The 12,250-nt window shown below is 48.5% G+C and overlaps 1 protein-coding gene and 1 pseudogene across 2 annotated transcripts; both read left to right on the top strand.

Moving 5' to 3' along the window:
- Nucleotides 1-582: 582 nt before the first annotated feature.
- trh (thyrotropin-releasing hormone) lies at nucleotides 583-3,137 on the top strand. The gene is made up of 3 exons (XM_084184427.1): nucleotides 583-715; nucleotides 994-1,189; nucleotides 1,812-3,137. The coding sequence occupies exons 2-3, from the start codon at nucleotides 1,000-1,002 to the stop codon at nucleotides 2,396-2,398; spliced, it is 777 nt and encodes a 258-aa protein (XP_084040553.1). The 5' UTR covers nucleotides 583-715; nucleotides 994-999; the 3' UTR covers nucleotides 2,399-3,137.
- Nucleotides 3,138-3,675: 538 nt separating this feature from the next.
- On the top strand, nucleotides 3,676-10,918 carry LOC311147520 (ninjurin-1-like; annotated as a pseudogene). The gene is made up of 3 exons: nucleotides 3,676-3,738; nucleotides 10,198-10,442; nucleotides 10,742-10,918. The product of its transcript is annotated as a ninjurin-1-like (transcript).
- Nucleotides 10,919-12,250: the final 1,332 nt, after the last annotated feature.

Genomic DNA, 12,250 nt, shown 5'->3' with positions numbered 1-12,250 from the left:
AACATTTACTGACACCAGTCATATTCAGCCAGTGTTGAGGTCGTAAATTCATCAGTTATTCTGCGCTCTGGCACACTCAGACAAGTGCTCTGAAATCTGAGTAGATAGCCACAGTGAATTTACGAACGCACCCTTAATTGTCTGGAATTGAAAATGAATTAGCATGACGCATCAATTAATGTCTATAGTTGGAGAGAAAATACAGATATAGGGGCTGCAGTAGTTTAGGAATGAATCCATACATTTTCATCATTGACATTTAGTGTAGGCTCATCTTAAACGACTTGAAAATGACATTAAATCGGTCTTCTGCCAAATAAGCACAACCACACTGCGATATTTCTGAATGAATCCTCTCTCGCAGTCATCATATTTCACTCCTTCCGATTCGGCTGGTCGGCTCAGCTGGCGCCCAATAGAAGAACCAGACAGCGTCCTCTAGAGGTTAGAACCTACTTTAATCAAATTGCGCACGAATGTGAAATCAATGGGAGACGAGGAATCCTATGAAATTACTACAGCGTGGTTGGCGTGACGGCGGTAACCGCTGACTATAAATGGCTGGACGCGTTGTATAGGAACATACCTATAAACTTGGTCTCAACGGGTCTCCAACCGCTGCAAGAGGCAAAGAACAACCTTTCTAGTTGGTTGGCTGCAATTTAAAGGTTATTGAAGGTGCTGCTAGTGACAATAGCCAGAACATAAATCTAAGGTAAGTTTGGATCACTTTTTTTACATGAGATAATGTCTCTGGACCTTCGGTTTGTGCATTGCAAAATGGTTTGCTAATATCTATTCATAAAGGATTTTCCAGTTTTACGGACTAATAGGCTTTTGAAATCTAGTATGTGTGTAAAACAGATAGAGTACTCCAAATGAGTTATACAATGCCAATGTCAATTAAATATCATGTAGAAATCATGTTTTTTTAAGTAACCTAGTATATTTCCACTAATAATGATCTATTCTCGTTTTCGAACGAATGGCCAGGTTACGATGAAGTCCACCTGCCTGTTCATTCTGGCATCTCTGGCAGTCTGCAACCTGACGTTGGCTCGAGGACAGAGCATCCCCGCTGAGGAGAAGACTGGGGACCCGCAGATAGACGATATCATCCTACAGAGAGCCGAGAGCCTCCTGCTCAGCTCCATTCTAAAAATGATAGAGGATGAGGATGGCGTGAATGGTGCGTAATAGTTGCTTTTGGATCGATTTTGTGTTTTTGTCAAACTGGCCGAGTTTGACACGAGACCAGTGGTGTTTTACATTGAATTGCAAAGAATTTAACACAATTGAACACATGCATTCTAGTTATGCCTTTGTATGCCTGTTTTAAAGTAACTTAGTTGCACGAAAGACAAATTTCGATTAGTTTCAGAAAGACCAGATTAACTCAATAATTTCGATTGTATGTTTTTTTTATTAATAAATAACCTAACATTTCCAAGATCTTTCATTCATGTTTTGTGCAACATTTACGTTAATAAATTAATAGATCGTGTTATTTGTTAGGATACAAATCTATTTGGAGAGGGCAACCGGCAAAGCGCACGTAAAACGCATCCAATATTTTCCAGTAGTTAATCCTGGCACCAAAGCACATATGCCTATATTTTAATGGGGGAAGAATGAAAACAGAAAAAATGATTTGCATGGAATAAATATGTTTGACATAACCTAACTTTCACAAGTAAGTGCTATTCAAACGTTGTATGTTCAATTGTTAATACATGTACACATGGCATAACAAGTGGCGGTATATTTATATTTTCCCCTGTCACTAAACTAATCAGGTTTTAATTTTACAGAGGCATTGTCCTCTCCGCCAGAGTGGATAGTGAAGCGGCAACACCCTGGTAAGAGGTACCAGGAGGAGCTGGAGAAAAGGCAACACCCTGGTAAACGAGAGGAGGCCGAGGACGAAGACTATGGGGAGGTCCAGAAAAGACAGCACCCGGGAAAACGCGAAGACGAAATTGACTCTTTTGTGGAGCTTCAGAAAAGGCAGCATCCAGGCAAACGCTCAATGCTGGAGCAGATTACAGAGAACTCCGCATTTCTAAGTGAACTCTCCAAACGTCAGCACCCGGGCAAGCGCTACCTGATGATGTACAGCAAGCGCCAGCATCCCGGCAAGCGAGATGTGGACGACGAGTCAGACGCAGGGGACCTCCAGGAGTTGGAGAAGCGCCAACACCCCGGCAAACGTTACTGGGATAACATGAGCCCGGATTTGGGCACCAACAATCCCTGTGACGTGCTGGACCCTGGCTGCAGTAAGGCCAACCTATTACTCGAGCTATTAGACAACGTGAACAAGAGTCGCGCGGAGGAGAAGAGACAGCACCCGGGCAAAAGGTCTGCACCTGAGGAGGATTTGACTGAACAGGAGTGACGAGTGGGCTGGTGCTTGAGAAATACTGTGTTGTAAAAAATTCAACGTGTAAATTGATACAAGTAATCATTTCAAATGGTTTATTATGAATATAATGTGGACCCCTCTGCCATGGGTAGTCTATCGTTTCTTTGGCAAGTTGCTTTTATGACGAATATCCAGAAAACGTATACTGAGAAACGTTTAAATTATATATTATTTTTTGGGGAAGCTTGTGTGTAATTAAACACACTTGGATTGTCAGAATCAGTAACGCTCATAGGGATTTCAAGTTAGTTAATAGCTGTGTTGTTTGCTGGACCAATATTTTTGTTCATGAGATGCTCAGAAATGTATTCGTTTTTCAGATTAAGCCTATGAGGCGAAGAAAAAAAGAAGAAAGCGAAGCATCTCAGGGAAATAGCTTTTGGCTCAGCAGGCTCTAAATCTGCTCTCTTCTCTCTGGCCTAGAATTGAATGAGTCTAAGTTTCAGAGTTAGATCTAGAGGTTGTTTTATATCAACCAAATTGACCTGTAGTTTGTTTTATGATTTAATGCGTTCAAATTGTAAAACACAAGTGAATATAACCCTGAAATATATGGTGGGTCTCTGGATTATTTTTCTACTTGAATATTATCGCATGGTATAAAAACTGATTATTATTGTACATTTTCTGTTACTTTTGCCTTAAAGCTTATTAGGCTATGTATCTACAACGCTGTAATAGGCCTACAATAAAACGCATTGGTACAAATCACGGAGCTTTGGTCTACAGTATGTTTTTCGTTTAAAATCCAGATCTATTCAGAGAAAGCCTCTATTCTTAGCCTAGCAACTAACATGGAATAGGTTAATTATGCTTTTACCTTACCCAGCTGTGATGTTTAGATTCAGTGGAAGAGATGGACACGAATGTGTTCCCACTAACAAAGCAATTACAGCGCCATCATTCTGCGCGCAAATTAATGCAAGTCAATGTAGCAGATGTCTGCGTGTCAAGTTAACTCTCCTCCGATTTAATTGGCCTCATTCCTTAAATACCCTACACACTTAGCAGCATGCAGCATGCCTTAGATCAGGGATGGGCAACTGGCGGTTCAAAAACCAGAGTTTCTATTGGACAAATTCAGGTAGGTCCCTCCGTTTCGTTCCGTTTGCTTTGTTTGCTTCCGTTTGGTTCTTAAACAGTAAACGGTTTCCGTTGCCAGACGTAATTAATACACCCCTGGCTCGATCAATGAGAGCAGTTTTCCGTTATCGGTTTAAATCGGTGACCGCTGTTGTTTCGCGGACAGCATGGACAGTGAACCATGGGTGAATGAAGGGGATATTGCTCTCAACAAATTAGATGACATAGAAGTATGTGGAAAGTTAAAACATTATATCCTCGTACCTCCGATTACAGTGAGGGTTCATAGCGCGTTAGTGACTGTGGCATAAGCAACTGAGTAACATTGTAATTTTGATTGAGCCCATCTGGAAATGGGCTGCAAGGAGATAGCCTACAGTTGCAGTTACCCGCCAGAAGGTTTTCCAAATTGTGACCATCAAACTTCTACTTGAAGGGCAAGTCGTCGTAAAAACAAAAAGCAGTGGATTGTTCTCCAGCCACCTCTGATTTCCGAATATACCATATTCATTGTCATGGAATGCTTGGTTCAATAACTATTGACGAGAGAGAACCGAATATCCAATATAAAAATAATTTGACCTTGGTCCCATACACAGGGCACAGGTGGTCACTGAATGGTTTGATGAGCATGAAAACGATGTTAAACCATATGTCATGGCCATCTCAGTCATCAGATCTTAACCCAATTGAACACTTATGGGAGATTATGGAGCGTCGCCTGAGACAGCGTTTTCCACCACCATCAACAAAACAACAAATTATGAAATTTCTAGTGGAAGAATGGTGTCCCATCACCTCCAGTAGAGTTCCAGATACTTGTAGAATATATGCCAAGGCGCATTGAAGTGGTTTTGACTTGTGGTGGCCCAATGCCCTATTAAGACACTTTATGTTACTGTTTCCTTTATTTTGGCAGATACCTGTATGACACTTTCAAACTTTTTGACAACATAAATATTTTGTCTGTCTGCCTACTCGCTATATTTCTAGCCTCCGCAAAGAGGTGACTACGCTCTTTGTGCACCCTGGTCGCACACACATGTGACGTCTCATAGGCTATTTACCTTTTACCCGTACTTGACAATTTCCAACCTCACCCCCCCCCCCCGTGAGAAAATTGTTGTGGTTTAGAGGTGGTTTGTTTCATCCCTAAGACTGTTGGAGCTTCTTTAATATGTCTTTATTTCAGAGTTTATGTTTTTACTTACACTTGTAGCTTAGTGCTAACATTTCAGTCACTGAGAAGATGAGGCAGAGGAGGGAGATTCGGGGTAGGTTGGATAGAGGAGAGGATAGGATAGAGAGGGAATGTGTCCTTTTGCATGCTCTGTCATGTATCTACCTCTCAGGTGAAGCAGCATCTCAGAGTGACTTCCTGCTCCCACTTGTGTGTGAACGTGTGTTGTAGTTACGTAATAAACTGTTCTGCATTAGAGGAAAGGCATTGTCTGTATATTCACTGAATCTGTGTGTGTGTGTGTGCATGCTTGCGTGTGTTAAGTTTTGTGCTTCCGTGTGTATCCTGGCTTTCTACCCTCTGTCAAGGGGTGCTGAAGGTGGGTGTGGTGCATGAATCAAGCGCAGGATGCAGAAGCTCAGTCCAAAATACTTTAATGCAATATTCACGTAGAAAATAAGCACAATAAGCCCGAAGGCGAAATAACGGCGCACACAGGCGTCAAACAAACGGCGCACTAACATGTGCGAAAAACCTCTCCAAAACACTGGAGGGAAGTACGTAGCTCCAACACGAAACAGAAGAGCAATCACACACAAAGACAAACACACACAACGAGAACTAAATAGGACACTAACGAGGACTAACAAGACACAGGTGTACAACATCAAGACAAAACCAAACGAACATGAAACATAGATCGGTGGCAGCTAGTACTCCGGGGACGACGACCGCCGAAGCCTGCCCGAACCAGGAGGAGGAGCAGCCTCGGCCGAAACCGTGACAGTACCCCCCCCCCTTGACGCGCGGCTCCAGCCGTGCGCCGACCCCGGCCTCGGGGACGACCAGGAGGACGCGGAGCAGGGCGCGCGGGATGGTCCCGGTGGAACTCCGACAGGAGAGATGGGTCTAGGATGTCCCTCCGCGGCACCCAGCACCACTCCTCCGGGCCGTACCCCTCCCACTCCACGAGATACTGGAGACCCCCCATCCGGCGTCTTGAGTCCAAGATGGACCGAACGGTGTACGCCGGAGCCCCCTCGATGTCCAGTGGGGGCGGAGGAGTCTCCCCTATCTCATTGTCCTGGAGTGGACCAGCTACCACCGGCCTGAGAAGAGACACATGGAACGAGGGGTTAATATTCTTATACTCAACAAGTAGATGTAACCTATAACACACCTCGTTCAATCTTCTCAGGACTTTAAAGGGCCCCACAAACCGCCGACCCAGCTTCCGGCAGGGCAGGCGGAGGGGTAGGTTTCTGGTAGAGAGCCAGACTCGATCTCCGGGTGCGTACACCGGCCCCTCACTGCGGTGGAGATCGGCGCTCGCCTTGTGACGAAGGACGGCCCGCTGCAGGTGGACGTGGGCAGCGTTCCACGTCTCTTCCGAGCGCCTCATCCAATCATCCACCGCAGGGGACTCGATCTGGCTCTGCTGCCAAGGTGCCAGAACCGGCTGGTAACCTAACACACATTGGAAGGGGGTTAGGTTGGTAGAGGAGTGGCGGAGAGAGTTCTGGGCCATCTCGGCCCAGGGAATGTACCGTGCCCACTCCTCCGGCTGGCCCTGGCAATACGACCTCAGAAACCTACCCACATCCTGGTTGACACGTTCTACCTGCCCGTTACTCTCCGGGTGGTACCCTGAGGTAAGGCTAACCGAGACCCCCAAACGCTCCATGAACGCTCTCCAAACACGGGAGGTAAACTGGGGGCCTCGATCAGACACTATATCCTCGGGTACCCCGTAATGCCGGAAGACGTGGGTAAATAGGGCCTCAGCGGTCTGTAGGGCAGTAGGAAGACCCGACATAGGGAGAAGACGACAGGCCTTAGAGAACCGGTCCACAACGACCAGGATGGTGGTATTCCCCTGAGAGAGGGGAAGGTCTGTCACAAAATCCACCGAGAGGTGGGACCATGGTCGTTGTGGAACGGGCAGGGGTTGTAACTTACCCCTGGGCAGATGTCGGGGCGCCTTACACTGGGCGCACACCGAGCAGGAGGAGACATAAACCCTCACATCCCTAGCCAAAGTGGGCCACCAGTATTTAGTGCTAAGGCAATGCACTGTCCGGCCAATACCCGGATGTCCAGAGGAGGGTGACGTGTGAGCCCAGTAAATGAGTCGATCCCGAATCTCGAGCGGAACGTACTTCCGACCCTCAGGACACTGTGGAGGGCTGGGGTCGGTACGCAACGCTCGCTCGATTTCGGCATCGACCTCCCACACCACCGGTGCCACAAGGCAAGACTCCGGTAGTATGGGAGTGGGCTCAACGGACCTCTCCTCCGTGTCATACCGCCTGGACAGCGCATCTGCCTTACCATTCTGGGACCCAGGGATGTACGTGATTTTAAATACGAACCTGGTGAGAAACATACTCCATCGAGCCTGGCGAGGGTTCAGTCTCCTCGCTGCCCGGATGTACTCCAGGTTCCGATGGTCAGTCAAAATGAGGAAAGGGTGTTGAGCCCCCTCAAGCCAATGCCTCCACACCTTAAGGGCTTGAACTACAGCTAACAGCTCCCTGTCCCCAACGTCATAGTTACGCTCCGCCGGGCTGAGCTTTTTTGAGTAAAAAGCACAGGGGCGGAGTTTAGGTGGCGTGCCGGACCGTTGAGAGAGAACGGCCCCTATACCAGCCTCAGACGCGTCTACCTCAACCTGAAAGGGTAATGCGGGATCCGGATGCGCCAGCACCGGAGCCGACGTAAACAGGTCCTTCAGTCTCCTAAAGGCCCTGTCCGCATCAGCTGACCACTGCAGGCGCACCGGACCCCCTTTCAGAAGGGACGTGATGGGAGCTGCCACCTGTCCAAAACCCCGGATAAACCTCCGGTAGTAATTCGCAAAGCCCAAGAACTGCTGCACCTCTTTTACAGTGGTTGGAGTTTGCCAATTACGCACAGCGGACACACGATCCACCTCCATTCTCACCCCTGACGCGGACAACCGATAACCCAAAAAGGAGACCGACTCCTGGAAAAACAGACATTTCTCTGCCTTGACATATAGGTCGTGCTCCAACAGCCTCCTCAATACACGACGCACCAGGGTTATATGCTCGGCTCGGGTAGACGAGTACACCAGAATGTCATCAATGTACACGACCACCCCTTGTCCCTGCATATCCCGGAAAATGTCATCTACGAAGGATTGGAAGACTGAGGGAGCATTCATCAACCCATATGGCATGACGAGATATTCGAAATGACCTGACGTGGTACTAAACGCTGTCTTCCATTCGTCGCCCTCCCTGATGCGCACCAAGTTATACGCGCTCCTGAGATCCAATTTTGTGAAAAACCGCGCTCCATGCAATGACTCTGTCATGGTCGCAATCAGAGGGAGTGGATAACTGTATTTCACAGTAATCTGATTGAGACCACGGTAATCAATGCACGGGCGCAACCCTCCATCTTTCTTCTTCACAAAAAAGAAACTCGAGGAGGCGGGAGAAGTGGAGGGCCGAATGTATCCCTGTCTCAAAGATTCGGCTATGTAAGTCTCCATAGCTTTTCTCTCCTCTTGAGACAAAGGATACACGTGGCTCCGTGGGAGCGCTGCTCCTGCCTGGAGATCAATCGCACAATCCCCCTGTCTATGAGGAGGCAACTGCGTCGCCCTAGTTTTACTAAACATATATTCAGGCGGAATGTGCAGTGCGGGCACTTGGTTTGGACTTTCACCGAAGTCGCCCCCACAGAAACACCCAGACATCGCCCCTCGCACTGAGCAGACCACCCATCGAGAGCCCTCTGTTGCCACGAAATAGCAGGGTTATGGGTGCTTAACCAGGGAATTCCCAGCACCACTGGGTACGCAGGAGAGTCGATCAGATACAGCTGTATAGTCTCTTCATGACCCCCCTGCGCACACATCCTAAGTGGTGCTGTGATCTCCCTAATCAACCCCGACCCCAACGGGCGGCTATCTAAGGCATGAACGGGAAAAGGTTTGTCAACAGGTAGGAGAGGGATCCCTAAATCTAAACAAAACTTCCGATCAACAAAATTCCCAGCTGCGCCTGAATCTACTAGCGCCTTATGCTGGGAATGAGGTGCAACCTGTGGAAAACACACAGGTATACAAAAGTGCGCAACAGAAAGCTCTGGGTAAGTGGGACGTCTACTCACCTGGGAGGCCCCCCCAGTGCGTGGCCTGTTGTCTTCTCCCCCGGAGAACCCTCCCCAGCACCTGGCCGCAGTGTGCCCTCCACGACTGCACTTGGTGCAGGAGACAGGCCCCCTCGGGCTCCTCCTCCTCCTTTCTCTAGCGCCGGCACCCCCGAGCTCCATAGGGCTCGGCTCGGAGGTGCCGGAGGGCGGAATGGACGGACCCCCCTCGGGACGTCCACGGGTGGCCAGCAGGATGTCCAGACGGATGGACATATCGACCAACTGGTCGAAGGTGAGATGGGTATCCCTGCAGGCCAACTCACGTTGAACGTCCTCCCGTAGGCTACATCGAAAATGGTCGATGAGGGCCCGTTCATTCCACCCTGCGTCCGCCGCTAGAGTCCGGAACTCTAGAGCAAACGCCTGTGCGTTCCTCCTCCCCTGTCTCAGGTGGACTAGACGCTCCCCCGCCGCTTTGCCCTCAGGTGGATGGTCGAACATGGCCTTGAAGCGGCGGGAGAACTCGGCGTAGGAGATGGTGTTGGCGTCCATCTTCCTCCACTCGGCGTTAGCCCACTCCAACGCCTTGCCCGTGAGACAGGAGATGAGGGCGGAAACGCTCTCGTGTCCCGAGGGCACCAATGTACAGTGGCCAGGTAGAGCTCCACCTGCAGGAGGAACCCCTGACACCCGGCAGCTGTTCCGTCATACGCCCTCGGGAGCGAGAGCCGAATCCCCCTGGGTTCCGGACCTGGGACTGGTGGACCGGCCGATGGGGTAGGCAGGGTAGGTGGAGGTGTGGGTACCCCGCTGGCCTCCCATCGGTGCAGGGTGTTGATGACGTCCTGTAGAGCGGTCCCCAGTTGTCGTATCTGGTCATCTTGGCCGCGAACATGCTCCTCGAGCGACTCAGGCGTTACTGCAGATCCTGCTGATTCCATTTTGGTGTGTGATTCTGTCAAGGGGTGCTGAATGTGGGTGTGGTGCATGAATCAAGCGCAGGACGCAGAAGCTCAGTCCAAAAGACTTAAGACTTAAAATAAGCACAATAAGCCCGAAGGCGAAATAACGGCGCACACAGGCGTCAAACAAACGGCGCACTAACATGTGCGAAAAACCTCTCCAAAACACTGGAGGGAAGTACGTAGCTCCAACACGAAACAGAAGAGCAATCACACACAAAGACAAACACACACAACGAGAACTAAATAGGACACTAACGAGGACTAACAAGACACAAGTGTACAACATCAAGACAAAACCAAATGAACAGGAAACATAGATCGGTGGCAGCTAGTACTCCGGGGACGACGACCGCCGAAGCCTGCCCGAACCAGGAGGAGGAGCAGCCTCGGCCGAAACCGTGACACCCTCTAACACACAGGCGAACCTCGACCGCCTCAACCCCTCTGGAAAGGTGTACCGGACGATTAACATGAACCACTACGCCAATGAAAAATATTGCAGCTCAGAGTATGCTGGATGTGACTCTACTAATGGCTAACTCATCTCAGCTAAATACTTTTCTACACGTGGGGCCACAGCACTGATTCTACATACCTCTTATAGCACTGCTGTCCATGTCTATTACACTATAGGTTGTCGTGGGACTACTGCTGGTCTTTATAGGTTAGTAATACTCATGCACACATACTAAATACACAAACACGCACGCATGCACGCACACACACTAATGGCCAACTGTAAACAGGAAGGTGAACATGGTGAATAATGCTGAGTAATACACTGTCACTCATTCGCACATACTAGCACACACACACACACACACACACACACACACACACACACACACACACACACACACACACACTAATGGCTAACTGTAAACAGGAAGGTGAACATGGTGAATTATGCGTTCTCTCGCGCTCGCTCTCTGTCTCTCTCTCCCTCACTCTTTCTCTTTACAGTGAAGTATGATTTGAATGATGTGAGGAAGCGTGATGAACAATACAGTAACAGTGTTGATTTTCTTCACTGTCCTCGTCTTCATCACTGTGCTCGGCTTTGAAGGTGCTGTGACAGCATTTCCAGAACCACAATCCTTCCCTCTGACCACTAAACAGAACCAGACCAGAGGCCTCTAGACCACAACCTGACCACACCCTCAGACCAACCTCAGACAACTGACGGCTTGTAGAGCACAAGTTGAACACAACCTGGCCACAACCTAACCAGAGGCTTGTACAACATCAGCAGAAACCCAGAACCTAACCCTACAGTGCTGTCAGTTCCCTCTGCAGTTACAGGGCATCTTTCACAAAGGTGTGTCTGGTTAATATCGAGGGGATCAGGCGGCTTTGCGGGCTAATGTCTAGCAGCAGAAGACCAACAGCAAGATACCTCTACTCTTGGTGGGACTTACAGTATGTAACAATTCTGAAAGTATTCATACCCCTCGACTTATTCCATATTTTGTTGTGTTACAGCCTGAATTGAAAATATATTAAATATAATTGTTTTCTCACCCATCTACACACAATACCCCATAATGACAAAGTGAAAACATGTTTTTAGAAATGTTTGCAAATGTATTGAAAATGAAATACAGAAATCTCATTTCCCTACGTATTCACCCCTCAATACAAGTTAGAATCACCTTTGGCAGCGATTACAGCTGTGAGTCTTTCTGGGTAAGTCTCTAAGAGCTTTGCACACGTGGATTGTATAATATTGTTCATTCTTTAAAAAATTCTTCAAACTCTGTCAAGTTGGTTGTTGATCAATCACATTTATTTACAAAGCCCTTTTTACATCAGCAGATGTCAAAAAGTGCTTATACAGAAACTCAGCCTAAAACCCCAAACAGCAAGCAATGCAGATGTAGAAGCACAGTGGCTAGGAAAACTCCCTAGAAAGGCAGAAACCTAGAGAGGAACCAGGCTCTGAAGGGTGGCCAATCCTCTTCTGGCTATGCTGGGTGGAGATTATAACGTTGGTCATAGATGACCAACAGGGTCAAATAATAATCACAGTGGCTGTAGAGGGTGCAACAGGTCAGCACCTCAGGAGTAAATATCAGTTGGCTTTTCATAGCCGAGCATTCAGAGGTCGAGACAGCAGGTGCAGTAGAGAGAGAGAGGGAGAGGGAGAGTCAAAAACAGCAGGTCCGGGACAAGGTAGTACATCCGGTGAACAGGTCAGGGTTCCATAGCCGCAAGCAGAACAGTTGAATCTGGAGCAGGAGCACGACCAGGTGGACTGGGGACAGCCAGAAGTCATCAGGTCAGGTAGTACTGAGTCGGGCCACCAACTTACTACCCTGAGACAAGGCATAGTATAACCCACAAAGATCTCCTCCACCGCACGAGCCTGAGTGGGCGCAAGACCGGACAGGAAGATCACGTCAGTGACTCAAGCCACTCAAGACTAGTATAGCACAAAAAAGCCTGGCATGACGAGACGCACCCCTCCTAGGG

This window comes from Coregonus lavaretus (genome assembly GCF_964263955.1).
Source record: "Coregonus lavaretus genome assembly, chromosome: 20".
NCBI lineage: Eukaryota > Metazoa > Chordata > Actinopteri > Salmoniformes > Salmonidae > Coregonus > Coregonus lavaretus.
This window is presented reverse-complemented; position numbering and strand designations above follow the sequence as displayed.

Excerpts from the sequence above, each read along its gene's own strand:
- trh (XM_084184427.1), top strand. The coding sequence starts at position 1,000 with ATGAAGTCCACCTGCCTGTTCATTCTGGCATCTCTGGCAGTCTGCAAC. Across the intron at positions 1,190-1,811 it reads GGATGAGGATGGCGTGAATG|AGGCATTGTCCTCTCCGCCA; the intron begins GTGCGTAATAGT and ends TTAATTTTACAG.